This window comes from Taudactylus pleione, unplaced genomic scaffold (assembly GCF_031769625.1).
Source record: "Taudactylus pleione unplaced genomic scaffold, aTauple2 ptg000201l, whole genome shotgun sequence".
In the NCBI taxonomy this organism is placed as follows: Eukaryota; Metazoa; Chordata; class Amphibia; order Anura; family Myobatrachidae; genus Taudactylus; species Taudactylus pleione.
The window spans coordinates 61,916,219-61,933,246 of record NW_028284603.1 but is presented as its reverse complement, the minus strand read 5'-3'; the positions used below and the strand labels follow the sequence as shown (position 1 = coordinate 61,933,246).

The following is a 17,028-nucleotide window of genomic DNA, read 5'->3' as shown; positions in this document are numbered from 1 at the left end:
GCTTTAGTCCATATGGTTAAATCAAGTTGACTGAGATACTAATTAAGTCACTTGTACGCAAGCATGGATAGCCTTAAAACCTGCACTTTAATGACAGTGCTTGGGAACCTCTGTACTAGAAAGTAACTAGGTCTGACCAAACTGGGCCATTATTTGGTGTGTTGAGGTAGTTAAGCCTATATGCTTCACTAGGACTAAGACACATGAAAGTGAATCAATACTGTTCAGCGATATGTACTTTGTTAGCCTTACAAATACAAAGAATAGTAATTAATCTAAGCTAAACATTTAAAATCACTCACACACCAGACACAGAAAATGCACACACAGCTTTGCTACTGCTTTAATGATAAGACTATTTCTCCTGTTTGAAGGCAATAATTACACATTCTTTCCAGCTAAAATGTATTCTTTTTTTTTTTTTTTTTAACTGGCACCATAATCATTTGTCTTTTTTTTTTATAAAAAAAAAAAAAAAATTAAAAGAAAATACAGAAATTAAAATAAAAACAGAAAGTACCTCTTTGGTGAGGCAGGTACCAATAGAACTCATGGAACACTTTGTAAACTGAATGGGCAATACAGCGCTATACTTTACTTTTATAAAGTCGGGTACCACAGATATTCATCACAAAGCTTCTTGTGATTTTATAAAAGAATTTTAAAGCAGAGGCACAAAGCAAAAAGAGAATTTAGGTAGGATATAAATATCCCTGTTTAGAAATAAATATATATATATATATATATATATATATATATATATATATATATATATATGTAAAAAGTGCATAATATTCTATTTTGAATCTCTTCGACAATGTTACCGCAACCTTGGCAGTTTCCATCTTTACTACTTTTCTGTTAATTATTAACTGTTCGACTTACTCCTGCTTAAAGTCTTTATTGGGGCAATATGCATCCAAGCGGAATAGCAAGGAGACAGGATGTCCCTTCTGTCGTCTAATTCAGTTAAGAATCATGGCATTCTTTGCAGTTACAGCTGAATCCTTTCATGAATGGTCTGTTTTTGAATACACACAAGTTTTTAGTGTTTAGAATAGACTATTTGTATTACAATGAATTGGCATTTTCCAACAATGGGGGTCCATCTCTGTGGATAGATGGATGTGGAGGCTCCCTTTTATAAGTTTTTGGGGGAAGTTTTGGAATAGGCTGAGAAGTGCTTTGCCTGGGTGGGACAGGAGGTCCAGTCACAGTATGCAGTTCTAGATCTTGCACTATTAAAGAGGGAGAAGGCAGATGTCTTCTTGTTCCATGAGGGGATGGAGTCTGTGGTGGAGGAGGGGTGAACGGTGAAGGACTATAGGGAAAGAAAGTGGTGCTATGTTCGCTTTTCCGTCCAAGTGGAGGCGGTTGAAGGTGTAGTGGAGAGCTGGAGAAGACGTCTGGGGTACGCACTGGTTCCCGTGGTGGTAAAAGTGGGGGGCTCTCAGGTCCTTCAGAGACTGAGGAGCGGTCAGACATAGTGTACCGTGGGGAGTATACTTTTGACGTGGGTTGCCGAGGTGGGATTGCTGGAGGGCTGTCCCCGTGTTTAGACATAATCTGAAAATGCAAGTAACAGAAACGTGTGTATTATTCACAACATTTAAACTCAGATTATAGCTACCAATAACAAATATGTAAAGTTACAAGAACAATTCAAGGGAATCTAAAATTCGTAATTTATATGCTGCAAAATATTGGCTGTTAAATTATAACTCATTTCAAAAATAGATAGACTATTCAGGCTACACGTTTTATCATGGAATCTCATTTTTGCTTTCAATATCTCTGGCTCAGTACTGCCCGCCCCCTTGGAGAGACCTCATTATAATTCCCAGTCAGCAACATCTAAATGTGAGATTGCAAATCATGTATAAAAATGAAACTATAAATCCTGTTCTCTGAAGGAAGTAGGAGACACAGACAAATGATGCTATGTATATAGGGCACCTCTCAGAAAAAAAACCCAAAAAAACTGAAAAATATTTTTCTATTAGCAACTTTGGGGAGCCAGATTACTAATGGGAATACTTTATCTTGCTAGTGAGTGTGGGTAATGCAGTACATATGTTACATCTCATCAGAAGTGAGAGCATGCACTCAATTTGGTGATCAGCTGCCTTGAAGAAAAAAGTACTGACCCGGCACTGCTGCTCAACTGATGTCTACAGTCCCAGGGAGGTCCCACTACATTGGGGATATGAGCCACGGCCCAGAGTTATCATATTGAGAATATGACCAGTGGATTGTGAAGTAAACCCAATAGCAAATGGATATGTCAAAAGCAATGACAATTTTATGTTGTGCAATCCTACGATCCATCCATGTATAGGGTTTGGATTTCTTAGAAGAATAAGGGATTGGTGGCAAAATCAAAACTATATAATCCAATGGTTTAAATGAGCCCATCATTAAATAATAGGATGGCATAAGAGTACCACTTGTCTTTGTGAAAAACGACAAATGTAAATGCATATGAAAGTACCAGCAGTCCTGAGACTACAAAAGCCAAAATAAGAAACCACTCTACGGACTCAAATGGCTCAGATTAGCAAATAAGGACTCAAATTCTATGGGTGAATGGTCCTCTGTCTACCAAATAAATGGTGATGTGAATGTGCCATCCATTACAAGAAGGGCTGAAGGAAACGTAGCTACATCACTTACAGAGGCTGATACCTGAACATTGCTGTCCCACATGAAGAAAGTGGAAAAGGTAATAGCTGTAATAAATCCATTACAAAACACTGCCTTTCACTGCCAGAACACAGATCACTTGAGATGCAGGATAAAACGTATGCCATTAACAATCTCCTAAAGTTATGATAGAGGAAGGTACCTGGGGATTACTGCTACAGACGCAAAAGGTGGGAGATCTGCACATCGGTGTAACAGCCCCAAAACTGAGAATTCTGTAGTTGCTTTTGAAATACTCTTGCAAGCTACATGTCGGGAGAAGATGTTTGGAAGGAATTTTAAAGATCCTGTGCCTTATGGCTAAAGAAATTGGCCTCTGAATTGCTGCTACAGGTATGTTAAAAATGGGATGATAGAGCAGAAACCATCACTTTCTCCCACTTTAGAATTCCGTACTTCCGATGTGCCACACTTATGGTTAACATACACTTCCATGATAGTACAGGTTGAGTTTCCCATATCCAAATATTCCGAAATACAGAATTATTTTGGCATGACTGAGATAATGAAACCTTTGATTTTTGATGGTTCAATGTACACAAACTTTGTCTAAGGCACAAATATTAAAAATATTGTGTAAAATTACCTCCAGGCTGTGTGTATAAGGTGTATATGCAACATAAATGAATTTAATTTCTGTACACAAACTTTGCCTGAGCCATAAATATATTGAAAATATTGTATAAAATTACCTGTAGGCTGTGTGTATAATGTGTATATAACACATAAATGCATTCTGTGTGTATATTTGGGTCCTATTCCCAAGATATTTAATTATGGTGTGCAATTATTCCAAAATACGGAATATTCCGTTATCCAAAATACCCCTGGTCCCAAGCATTTTGGATATGGGAGACTCAACCTGTATTACTATCATATTTGGTCAAAGGAGAGAAGAGTCTACCCTGCTGAGCGTATGAAAATAATATGGCTCTTATCTCCAGGAGGTGTAGCAGCAGCAGTCTCCTATAGAGCATCCTTGTCCAATCAGCCTTCTTAGGATTTTACAAAATTGTTGTAGATAACAGAATAAGCCTTTTAAGATCTGAATATTTTGTAGAATAATTAATTTCAGTTGACAGAGCCTAAACCTAGAACTAGATAGCACGTTTATACTTCACTGCAGCGGAGACTTTTGGAGACTGTTCGCCCACCAGTTTTTCTCAACCTCATGCAGACTAGATTTAAGTTATTGAATAGTGGAATAATGGGGCTATTACAGCCAAGCTGTAACAGAGACTATTATAGCTCTACTTCCTGGCCAAACATCAATCACAAGGGGTGATATTTATTATAGCACTTCCCCATGAGTAACTGCAAGATCTTGTGAGATCCTTAAAGGATTAGTACATGGTTAAAGGCAATATAGTCTTATTTGAATCAGGCACAATGGCAGGTCTTTCAAGAGCATTAGAAAGAAGTTGTCATAACATAAAAAATAAAAAGAATTGGAAGAGATGGACCCATTTAACCAAGTATGGGAAAGGGGGTCTGGATTGCAAGGTCCCACATGCCCACTTGCACTAGAGCCCTAGTGGGGTCTCAAGAAGAGCCAGACCCAAACTAAGATGGAAGGCTCTAAATTCATATAGATAATCTTAACACACAATGCAGTGTATCCCAGTTCCATTACAGGCTTTTACAAATGCACCTGCCAAAGCCTAATGCTGATATGGTGCATGGTGATGCTGGGGTGTAGTAGGTATTACTACATCCCGACAGCGTTAGCCCGGCAAGGGTGAAAATCCCGATCGTCCCTAAGGTAAGTATCGCTAACCTAATTCTACCCCCTAACCCTCCCTTAGGGGTGTCTAACCCTAACCTCCCCCCCCAAGTGCCTAACCCTAATCCCTCCTTGAAGTACCTAAACCTAACCCCCCCTTCCCCGCTTCCTAAACCTAAGTCCCCCGGGTGTGTGCCTAAACCTAACCTCCCCCCGAGGGTGCCTATCCCTAACCCCCCTTCCCCTAGCCTAAACCTAACCCTAAGTCCCCCCCAGTAGCCCTAAACCTAACACTCCCCCCGCGGCTGCCCGCACCCGGTTTACCTTCGTTCGGTATCCCGGGCGACGGTCTTCCGGCTTCTGGTTAATGAAAGGCGTCGCGGTTTCGACGCCTGTCATTAGTACCATGCCGGGATTAGAAAGTCTGGAAGCCGGCGGTCGGCATTTAGACCGTCGGCTTCCAAACTACATCCCGGATGCCGTGTTCCATCCTTGGTCAAGAGCATTTACACAATTGATGCTTAGCTTTTGTATGTGAGATTAAAGGAAAAGGAGCCTTAAATGATGTTCTATGGTTCTGACAACAATTACTCAGCTTGTATTCGCTAGATAGCAAATTAAAAGAAATCCCGTTACATTTTTATACTAAATAATGTGAATGCCAGCTAAAATCCATGGATAGGGGGTACTGATGTTTGTGAAGGAGTAGAAATATACCATATATGTGTACAAAGAATATACCCATACATATCAAAAATATGATATTTACCATGTAGAATTGTACGTCTATTAGGGGCATATTTATTAAAGAATATTTGCAGGATATTCCATGAAAATACCAGCAAATATTATGGATCCCTAAATGATCTCTGATAACCTGCTGGGGCCCCTCCATTTCCAACCGCAAAAGCAGCCCCCATAGAAAGCTACGGGGGCTGCTAAACTGACTGATTTATACAGCAAATATTAATAAATGTGCCACTAACAAAGTTAACAGTTTATTATATTAAAGTTCAGAGAAGTGGTACATAAACATGATCAAGTTTGTACCTTTGAGGGAGAGGACTCTGTTGGGGCTGACTCCGGCCGTCTGCGAGGAGGAACAGGTGGAGGAACCTGCATTTCATCACAATTCTTAGGGAAATTAATTGAAGATACTGAAGCGGAACCTGAGGAGGAATCCAATGAAAATATTAAACCATACACAAAAAAGGTAAAGGATAAACTCTACAGATAAGATGTTGTACAGACTAAGGAGCAATCTGGTCTCCCTGTAGTGTCATTTTGAAGACTTGAGGGATACCTTCTGGTAAGTTAGCTATAAAATTGAAAACAAATGAATATATTAGCCAGTATAGGGACTTCCATTGTTTAGACTTATACCGCATATCCACTACGCGACATTACTGACGATTGCACGATTACGACATCGTAATCGTGCAATCGCTCAGTACTCAGACACAAGTCGTGCAAATGAATGTCAGAAACAACCAGCGATGCGAGGTCCCACTGGTCGTTTCTGACATCAATCATCGCCCGAACATGCTGGTCAATCTGCCGATAACGACAGATTGCCCATGTTCGGGGATGATTGATGTAGCTACGACTGAAGGTTCAGTGTAGGCACAGCACAGACTGTGAAACGACTGCACGATTACAATGTCGTCATTGTGCCGTCGTTTCACAGTCAGCTAGTGGATACGCACCTTTAGGATCAGTGGCGGCTCCAGAGGTGGGGCTGCAGCACAGTCCAAAATTCGTATAGGGGAACACCAACATCCCTTCCAAACATCACTGGCAGTATGCGTGGCTCCCCTATTTGAATTTTGGATTGCAGCCTCCACTGGTTAGGATTACTTTTAGTTGAAGAGCTATGAAGTGGCGAGTGGCTAAAATATTGGTTTATTATATAATGAACACCTCTGCTTTATTCCCAAATTTTGGGCAGAGAAATGTGTATATATATATATATATATATATATATATATATATTTATTGTGTGTGTGTATATATATATATATATATATATATATTTTGTGTGTGTGTGTGTGTGTATATATATATATATATATATATATATATATACACACACACACATACACGCACACACACACACGGGTGGTTTAATAAATAAGGTAAGAAGACCTATCAATGCGTACATATATACGTATAACCAATAGTATGGCCTTGGTACAAATAATTTTTCCATATAGTCCCCACACTTGTCTAAGCATTTATTCCAACGACAACTGAAGCCAGGACATGACAGTTTTCTGAGCTTCACTGTCGGTTGCGAGTCACCTTCCACCCAGGTGCTTCTTCAATGGTCCAAAGAGATGGAAATCACTCGAAGCCAGGTCAGGGCTGTAGAGAGGATCGTCCGGTAACTCCAAATGTACCGTGTGCAGTTGACTGAGTCTGGCCTGGCGTTAACGTGCAGCAATACGATGTCTGTTGCAGTAACCAAGGTCATTTTCGACTAGCTGCCCTCTGCAACTGGCTCAATGTGTCACAATAGTGGGCAGCATTCACAGTGTCTCAATCGGTGTAGAAATCAACAAGAAACACGCCCTTATGGTCCAAAAACACGGTCGCCATGACCTTCTTTGCTGATGGAATGGTTTTGAATTCCTTTGAAGGTGGGGACAATGCATGTTTCCATGTCATGGATACTTGGCCTCCGGTGTCACATGATGCACCCACGTTTCTTCACCTGTACCAATACTCTGCAGGAACTGCGCTCCCTCCTCATGGTATTGCGTCAAGTGCAAAAGAAACAATCGCATCCTATTGGTTTTGTGAATTTCTATGAGTTGCATCTGTACCCAGCGTGAACTAAGAGGTTTTGTTACCTTACTTATTTAAACACCCTTGTATATTAATACAGTAGTGTTACTTGTAGTTGTCTATTTAGTTTATTAGTAAACTTCTGAATTAGTATTCATGTATAAAACTTATCTGAATTGGAAAGGTAAGATCTGCCCCTGAAAAATGTGAAGTCGTGAGAATAAAAACATGACACCTACGTGAATGAAATGGACTTGATGGATCTGAATCAAATACACTGCAGACATCAGTGGTGCTGGATGCTGCAGACGGGGGTGGCGGCGTTAAGGGCGTCCGTGGAGAGTTTGGGGCGGATGCTGCCGTTTCAATTTCACTCTCAGGGATGCGGCTGTAGCTGATTTTCCTTGGTTCCTGCTGTAATGGAGTAGGGTGCCTCATTGTACCTGGTCTTGTGTTTGACGGTCGCACACCAGGTGACTTGAGTGTATAAGTGTACTTTTTTTGCTGATAAAATAAAAACATTTTTTTAATGCATTGAACAAAGTTATTTTGTTTTGTTTTTTTACAGAGAGCAAATCAGCATATATCTATACTCATACTTATTCATGTATAAGCATTATTTTGTTTTCTGTTTTATGACTTAACACAAATTTAAGCTTAGCATCTTCGCTGAAAGGGTTGTTCATTTAGCAGAATGTAACATTGTTTCAACAAAGTAACGGTAATAATGACTACAGTACCTGACAAGTATTAATATACGGTACTGGGAAGGGGGGGTACTATCTTTACAAACTCACTTGATACGAGTTGGCTGAATTATCCACCTTACATGTAGACAGTAGGTTAGAAACATCTTTTTTCAATACTTAATTTTCCTCTAGAAAGCAGCAGAAAAGCTAAATATTATTTGCAAATGATGAAATATTAATAAGAAGGTGTGAGCTCTCAATCATTTCATGGGGTGCCATTGTACATCTAAGCGCTACTTACAAATCTTGGCAAAGTCTTTGCATTCCGTGGCTCAATTTCCAATGACTTCTTAAACAAATAATCCTCAAATTCCTTTTCTGCAACATTCCCCATTGGATTCAGATTCTCAAAAAATCTCTGAAACAAACAGTTTAGATCATTTTGTAGGATTAAAACATGATTGACAAACAAACAATAAAAATAAACATCCATTAAAGACATGGTACTTATACTCACAAACTAGCTGCTTCGCCCACAATGAAATCGCTTCTGCCAAACATTTTTTTTATTTGAGGTGTTCTAGTTGTAGTGCTTTGCATAGGGGGCCCTGTCGCGGGAGTGGCCCTCGTGACCAGCAGCGCTATACTGACTAATGGCAGCAGCGCCTTCACCCACCACTCACACCAATGTCACTGTGTGCCTTGTGCACAGATTGCTATGTAACATATCCTATTCACACACCACTCACACCAATGTCACTATGTGCCCTGTGCAGTTTGCTATGTAACCTATCCTATTCACCCACCACTCACACCAATGTCACTGTGTGCCCTGTGCACAGACTGCTATGTAACCTGTCCTATTCACACACCACTCACACCAATGTCACTATGTGCCCTGTACACAGATTGCTATGTAACATATCCTATTCACACACCACTCACACCAATGTCACTATGTGCTCTGTACACAGATTGCTATGTAACATATCCTATTCACACACCACTCACACCAATGTCACTATGTGCCCTGTACACAGATTGCTATGTAACCTATCCTATTCACCCACCACTCACACCAATGTCACTGTGTGCCCTGTGCACAGACTGCTATTTAACCTATCCTATTCACCCACCACTCACACCAATGTCACTGTGTGCCCTGTGCACAGACTGCTATGTAACCTATCATTATTCACCCACCACTCACACCAATGTCACTGTGTGCCCTGTGCACAGACTGCTATGTAACCTATCCTATTCACCCACCACTCACACCAATGTCACTGTGTGCCCTGTGCACAGACTGCTATGTAACCTATCCTATTCACCCACCACTCACACCAGTGTCACTGTGTGCCCTGTGCACAGACTGCTATGTAACCTATCCTATTCACCCACCACTCACACCAATGTCACTGTGTGCCCTGTACACAGATTGCTATTTAACCTATCCTATTCACCCACCACTCACACCAATGTCACTGTGTGCCCTGTGCACAGATTGCTATGTAACCTATCCTATTCACCCACCACTCACACCAATGTCACTGTGTGCCCTGTGCACAGATTGCTATGTAACCTATCCTATTCACCCACCACTCACACCAGTGTCACTGTGTGCCCTGTGCACAGACTGCTATGTAACCTATCCTATTCACCCACCACTCACACCAATGTCACTGTGTGCCCTGTGCAGACTGCTATGTAACCTGTAACCTATCCTATTCACCCACCACTCACACCAATGTCACTGTGTGCCCTGTGCACAGACTGCTATGTAACATATCCTATTCACACACCACTCACACCAATGTCACTGTGTGCCCTGTGCACAGACTGCTATGTAACATATCCTATTCACACACCACTCACACCAATGTCACTGTGTGCCCTGTGCACAGACTGCTATGTAACCTGTAACCTATCCTATTCACCCACCACTCACACCAATGTCACTGTGTGCCCTGTGCACAGACTGCTATGTAACCTATCCTATTCACCCACCACTCACACCAATGTCACTGTGTGCTCTGTGCACAGATTGCTATGTAACCTATCCTATTCAAATAAATGCTGGCCCAAAGCACCTCTCCCCCCACCCCTAATCCGTACTCATGGTGCCACATCTATCTCTTGCATTGATGGTATCCATATATATTTTGTTTATGTTATTGCTCAGCTTTAACTGGATGGATCAAGATGAAATAATGTGCAGGTTATTTCTAAGAGTTTCCACTACAAAATTATGAACATCGGTTCAGTAGTTTCTTGGCCAACTTGGAACCAACAGACAGACACAAACGTTCTTATTATATTATATAGATTAGTCCACACTATAAAATATGGTAGTGAGCCAACAAACAATGATTTCTGTTTATGAGTCTAATAAGCAGACAAACCATTAGCGATTCATTTTTACTGTAAGCTTCCAATATTATTTTTGTTTTTAGCTCCTTTAGTTATAGCTATAATCTCAAACACTAAATGATCTCTTTCTTTCTACTACAGCAGCCAGTAGCTTATGGAAAACATCCAATAACTTTGTCTAACGCCTAGGAACTTAAAGTCGTCAAAGTGAGCCTCACATGGCACATGGAAATGGAATTTCCCAAAAGTCTGTTCTACTAGTGGCTAATATGCATATTGTGCCCAGCAACTTAGTTGTTATAGTTTCCATGCTGCACAACAATGGATGTCAACTTACCCGGATGTCAACCTCTACCTGCAAACAGTAAGGCTGATTCTGGTACTGCTGTATCTCCCCAGTGATCTCAGCCACTTTCCGCCTTTTGCTAAAGTTCACCAGTTCTTTCCCATGTCTCTTCAAAAAATCAGGATTGCCTTCTTCTGTTTTTAAAATATTAGTCAAATAAATTCCTAAAGTAGAAAAACAAAAACAGAGCTGTAAATTAGAGTCAGGCACATCCATGAAAACAATTAGATTTCTGTACTGAGGCTATATCCTTTACTCTCAGTCCATAAGGTATCACTGGATATAATGGGGTACAGAGTGCAGAGAACGGAGCTTAAGCACTTCAAGGTCATCAACAAGAGCTCAGGTTTTATACCTGTATTTATGTCAGGGACTTTTCTAACAAAGCTGCAAAGGACTGAACCAGAAGTAGAGTATGAGAATGAAAAAAACAATGTTCTTTAAGAACAACAACAATCCTAACTAGGAAATCAGTGGAAACCTACGACGGCAACACAAACAATGAGCATAAAGTGAGGGCATCCAGTGTCCCCAATACACTCAGGGAAAATCATTGAACGCAAGTACAACATCACATTTTTCTCTAACATCCCATTGAGCGACAGTTGATATAATGGGGGAGTTTCAAATCTGACCCTAAGAGTGGGTACACTAAATAAATTGCGGTTCACAACAAAATTGGCACCTTTGGGTACTAAGGTATTATATCTGTTGAATTTCTTGAAGGTATGTAATGAAGATCAAGTGTTTGTCTGAAATAATTGATCAGCAGAGAAAGTGTACCAGACCATTCAGGATACATATACCGATCTGGCGGTATGCGGTCTCACATTTTCAGGGACTAAAAGAAATGGTGAATAGGAAATGCACCTTGGGGTAAATTTACTAAAGTGAGTGTTTTTAGAATTGGAGATGTTGCCCTTAGCAACCAATCAGATTCTAACTATTATCTTCTAGAAGGTGCTAGTTAAATGTTAAGTTGAATCTGATTGGTTGCTATGGGCAACATCTCCACTTCTAAAAACTCTCACTTTAGTAAATATACCCTCTGGTCGGCTTTCTTTTGTGGACATAGTCATGTCCTGCGCGTTTCCCGGGTCCTATGGACATACATGCTCAATGCCGTTACACCGTCCAGTGGACTAAGAGATTGCTCTTCTTCTGGAAACTTATCCTGGTCTGAGGCCAGGATCACAATATTCTAATTTAGATGGAACTTAGAGACCACTTTTGACTGAAAGGAAGGTTTAGTTTTAGGAACTGCCCTGTCATTATGGAAGATGACCAAAGGAGGCCATCAGCTCCAAAACTCTCCTAGCTGTGGGGACAGCAGAAAGGCAATATTCCATGTAAGAAATTTCAACTCCACCAAATGTATTGGTTGCAAAGCAGGGTATTGTAAGATTGTCAGCTCCAGGTTGAGATACCAATGAGTTACTGGGGTGTGCACTTCAGGTAAAAGAGAGCGGTACCTGTCAGAAAACAGAGAGCAAGACCCAAACATTCTAAGAGCTAAGATTTAAAACACCTTCCAAACCAACCTGCATAAAAAGTAGTAACCTGTCCAAGTGATAGAAATCTTTCAAACCTGCAGTTATTCTTGGCCAAAATAGAATTTCAAGTCTTGAGCATGGCCTGAATGACTGCTGAAAAAACCTATAGTTTCAAGGATCCTGACTGCAAAATCCACAACACTAAGGCCAGCTGAGGCTTTAATGTTGGATAAAAGCGGTCCTGATAATGATGTAAACTGCCCTGATCAGATTTTGGCAGCGGGTGCCATGCTGGGCATGTACGAGAAATGTCTGCAGATTCCTCATCCCTGGAGTGTTCAACAGAGATGCCATCATGTCAATATCTGATTGAGACCACCAGCTGCTAAAAAACCTCCGGATGAAGGGACCACTTCTCGGGCTAACAAAATGCTTTATTGTGTTGGTTAAGTGATTTTTGTTATATATTAAACCAGTTCCGTTGTCATGTCATTTTTGCTGAGACATGCATAATTCAAAAATATTTTGATTCAATGTATATCATATATTTGATTAATTAAAGCACTGTCCTTTTTTAATCAATGTGTATGTTACTTATAATTTTATAAATTTATAGATAAAAGTAAGTGTAATAATTAGCACCTGTACAGTTTCCTCTTCAGTTTATAAACTCACTAGAATGCAATGATATCATTGAGGCAAAATAGTTTGATCAGACAATGACTGCCTTCACAGTGGGTATTCATTTATAATTATTTTTATATGATGCCATGCAGAGTATGAAGTACTTAAATTCTCAAGTATAAAGTAATGCAAATTAGAAACAGGGAAAATCAAACCTAAAGAAATTCTTGCTCCAAAGAACTTAGGGACTGATTTAGCAGTGAATACTAGTGCACTGCTGAACGCAGATTCCTGATGTTCGGGAATCTGCGCAGGCGCCAGACCCATTCTGCGCATGTGCAGAATGGGTCTGCGAGCCCGCATGTGAACTGTCAGCAGACTGTCAGTGATTGACAGTCTGCTGCCGTTTGGAGGTAGGGAGGGGGTGGCGATGCCCTCCGTTTCTCAGCTGACGGGAGATTTCCTGGCCTCTTACTCTAATCTGTGTCGGCATCCCGTAGCCGGACGATGGTCTACAGAGTATCCAGTGTTTGCAAAATACGCGCTATAGCGCATTTTTACACACTACAGAGAGTGAGGGACCCAGTTTTTAAATATAGCCGGGTCATGCAGTACGCGCTGGGACTCACAGACCTGTTGCAATCCTCAGTGGCTCTCCAGCCAATCACTGCCGGCAGCATCTCCGCTGAATGGCTTCCAATTGGCACAGAAAGTCTAGCCACTCCCTCAGTGTTGTGGTACAGCACAGTTCTCCAGTCTGACCGGCAGCCATGTGGAACTTTGCTCTGAATGGGAGTTCCCGGTTCTCAGTCTCACCACCAGCTGCGAGGCAATAGGCTGTCAGCGTGATAGTGCGGGATTCACCCACCCATGACCTCCCCAGCGGCTCCGTCCAGCATGATAACGCTGTCAGTGTCACAGGCATCTGGACAGCTAAACAAGTATAATATACTGTGGCCAGGTCACCATTAATGACAGCACACATGCTGCTGTAAGTAATTATACTGCTTTATCTACCCAGGCTGGAACTCAGACTGCCCTGCATTGATTCTGCGCACTGAAGGGTTAACCAGCTGGGAGTACTACTAGTGAGTGGAATGGTGAGAGCCCAAAACAGCTCACAGTTCAAATGACAGTATGTTATTTTATGAACACATTTTCTTTTTCACTGCATGCAGTTTTCATTAACCAACAGTGGGAATTCATTAGCATTACAATATATATTTCTGCAGTAGTGGACATTGGTGCATTAACTTTAAAGACTAGGCACAGAAACAGACAAAATCTCAGGTGCACAACTCCAAATTATTAATAATATATATATAAATGCAATAAAATTTTGCAATCAATAGAGGTTTTTAGCATAATCATGGCCAAGGTTATGGGCCTACCCACCATATCCAGGTAACCTCTTTCGGGTAGGTCCCTAACATACTAAGGTTCAAATCCAGAGCGCAGGACCCCCCAAAACCGTCCCAGCCAAGCTGCCCCAGGGCACCACCATAGTAAGAGAAGTTCAGTGTAAAGAGATAGTTAAGAGCAGCTGCATATAAAACTATGGTGGTGCCCTGTATCTATAGCCTGCGTGCAGCTTTGCAATTGCGGTCCTTGCTGAATCAGGCCCTTACTGTCTAATGACTTTTGGACAGTACCAAAAGGCTGAGTAATAGTGCTGAAGTTTAGCATAAAAGTGCTAAGTGCCATGGTTTAATTTGTACAGTATATGTGGTGGTAAGTGACACAAGTGTAGCCTGAGCAGTGCTGTCTAACTGATTTGGGAGGTAGATTTTACCTTTCATTTGAAAACAATGCTTTTAATGGATGATACTTTCTTTTAATTAGTTATACAGATCACCACTGATTTTGTTTTTATTTTCTGCCCAGAAACAGTTGAAATAAAATATATATATCAAATTAATGAACATCCAGTATTATTATTTATTGAAACCAAGTCAAAGTCATATGTTGTTGAATACGAACTCTATTGTGCTTCATTAAAATATTGTTTTAAACATTTACCAAAGCAATGCTTACCGCAGAAAGGCACACATGGTGGATTAATGGACCTGAGTTTAGCCAAATATTTCTTTTGGTGATCTTCGCTCAATTCATGAGCTTCTTCAAGAATCTTCCTTTGGCGACTTGGGACTTGCTGTATAAAGAGAAATAAAACAGGACATTAAACAATAAACGCAGGCAGTACAATAATTTCATACCATTTTCTTTCCCTTTTATCAAACTGACCCAGGCAAATCGAATGTAATATTAGCTTGTTTAAAAGTGACAATAAACAAGCTAATTAAAAGAAAAAAAGTCCAGTTTCTTGCCCATGCAGCTATACTAGGTACATTGGTATCTCTCCGCTACAGACAATAGTGCTAAGTGAGAAAAGAGGAGGCGTTGTGACCACAAACTTCCGTCTCTCCTTCAGCAACTAATAAAATATAAATCACACTCACCTCAAAGGTGTTATCCAGCCTGTAAATTGGTGAGGAGTTCATGGCACTTACGACTTCAAGTACTCCGTTAAAGTTGTTTAGCTCTTGAAAGACCTGAAGAATTTCAATGATACGACTCACAACCACCACTCGCTCTTCAAGATTTTCCGTTTCTACAATACATCTATCAGGTAATGGAGAAATAAAACGTTTTTCAATACATTTGTAAGTTACAAAAAGAAACAAACTGATAAAACCTTTATGTCCAGTTCTTCTCTTGTGTTACTCATACACTATTCCCATCTCCTGTGATCACATAAAGCACAGCTGTCTCACTGGCGCCCAGGGCTGTAAGCTCACCATCTCTGTTACATGCAGGCAGGCTTTCAGCATAAGCTTCTGTCTGTAGTCATTCAGTGAAGACCTCAGGCAGAGACAGATGAGAGAAACTCAGGCTGTCAGCACTCTCCTTAGAAGCACAGTTTGCTCATCACTATTTATTCAGCAGCCAATCAGGAATTACAAAACATCTCACCGCTGACTGGATGCTAAGCAAGCAATGCAAGTATGGAAGGGGTGCCCAGATTGCAACATTTCAGTTACACACAGATATTATTGAAATAGTAAATATTTTCTTGGCACTTCTAAAAAAACAAGCAAAAAAACAAGCAAAAAAACCCCCCCTCATTTACGGTTGTATTATTGAGACACTTTTAAAATAAGTGTTCCCATCAAGTGAAAACTCACTGGCCTTCCTTCATGAATGTTTTCAATGGCTGAACTCAATGTAGCTTTATTTAGATTTGCTGTCAGGAGCCTGAGAGGGAGTCATTTTAATGTCAGGGGAAGATGGGTGACAGGATACATTAGTTGAGGACCTTGTTGTGTATGCGTACAGTACTATGTACAATGAGGGGGCCAAAAGTCATAGAAATGCAGTAGTAAAGGTAATGTTAGGTGGAGTCTTCGTACTGTGAGGTCTTGGAAATGCCCAGACCTGCATCAGTTGTAAACTGACAGTAAAGCATTCTGAGACCATTCAGGTGCGTGGGTTGCTTCTCAGCTAAGGAGTGAGATCACTCACAATTTTGCCTAAGAACACAGCTATGAATAAAGAATGGTACCAAAACATCCTCCAAGAGCAACTTCTCCCAACCATCCAAAACCATTTTGGTGATGAACAATGCCTTTTCCAGCATGATGGAGCACCTTGCCATAAGGCAAAAGTGATAACTAAGTGGCTCAGGGAACAAAACATTGAAATTTTGGGTCCATGGCCAGGAAACTCCCCAGACCTTAATCCCATTGAGAACTTGTGGTCAATCATCAAGAGTCAGGTGGACAAACAAAAACCCACAAATTCTGACAAACTCCAAGCATTGATTAGGCAAGAATGGGCGGCCATCAGTCAGTATGTGGCCCAGAAGCTGAATGACAGCATGCCAGGGCGAATTGCAGAGGTCTTGAAAAAGAAGGGTCAACACTGCAAATATTGACTATTTGCATAAACTTAATGTAATTGTCAAAATTAAAGTCTTTGACACTTATGAAATGCTTGTAATGTTACTTCAGTATAGCATAGTAACATCTGACAGAAAGGTCTAAAAACACTGAAGTTGTAAACTTTGTGAAAACCAATACTTGTGTCATTCTCAAAACTATTGGCCATGGCTGTATGTTGTGCAAGTACCTCCTCCTACCTGTAGGTATATGGCCAAAATTACAATGCTGTGGGAGAGGTGTGTTTCCAGTGAGGATTTGTACATGATCAGTGACAATACATGCTACATGCATTACATCCCTCCACTGTGTGGACCAATGAAAATATGACTGTACTGTGGAGATTCCATGTACT

The 17,028-nt window shown here is 40.7% G+C and overlaps 1 protein-coding gene across 1 annotated transcript in view; it reads right to left on the bottom strand.

Moving 5' to 3' along the window:
• Nucleotides 1–308: 308 nt before the first annotated feature.
• The window catches only part of SOS1 (SOS Ras/Rac guanine nucleotide exchange factor 1), a 172,898-nt gene continuing 156,178 nt past the window's right edge, over nt 309–17,028 (bottom strand). The window contains exons 16-22 of the mRNA XM_088477420.1: nt 15,195–15,357; nt 14,770–14,887; nt 10,610–10,782; nt 8,204–8,320; nt 7,453–7,717; nt 5,477–5,595; nt 309–1,566 (exon numbers count right to left, since the gene is read on the bottom strand). Of these exons, the coding sequence (XP_088333546.1) occupies nt 1,072–1,566; nt 5,477–5,595; nt 7,453–7,717; nt 8,204–8,320; nt 10,610–10,782; nt 14,770–14,887; nt 15,195–15,357 (1,450 nt within the window). The 3' untranslated portion in view covers nt 309–1,071. The remainder of the gene's footprint in view (nt 1,567–5,476; nt 5,596–7,452; nt 7,718–8,203; nt 8,321–10,609; nt 10,783–14,769; nt 14,888–15,194; nt 15,358–17,028) is intronic.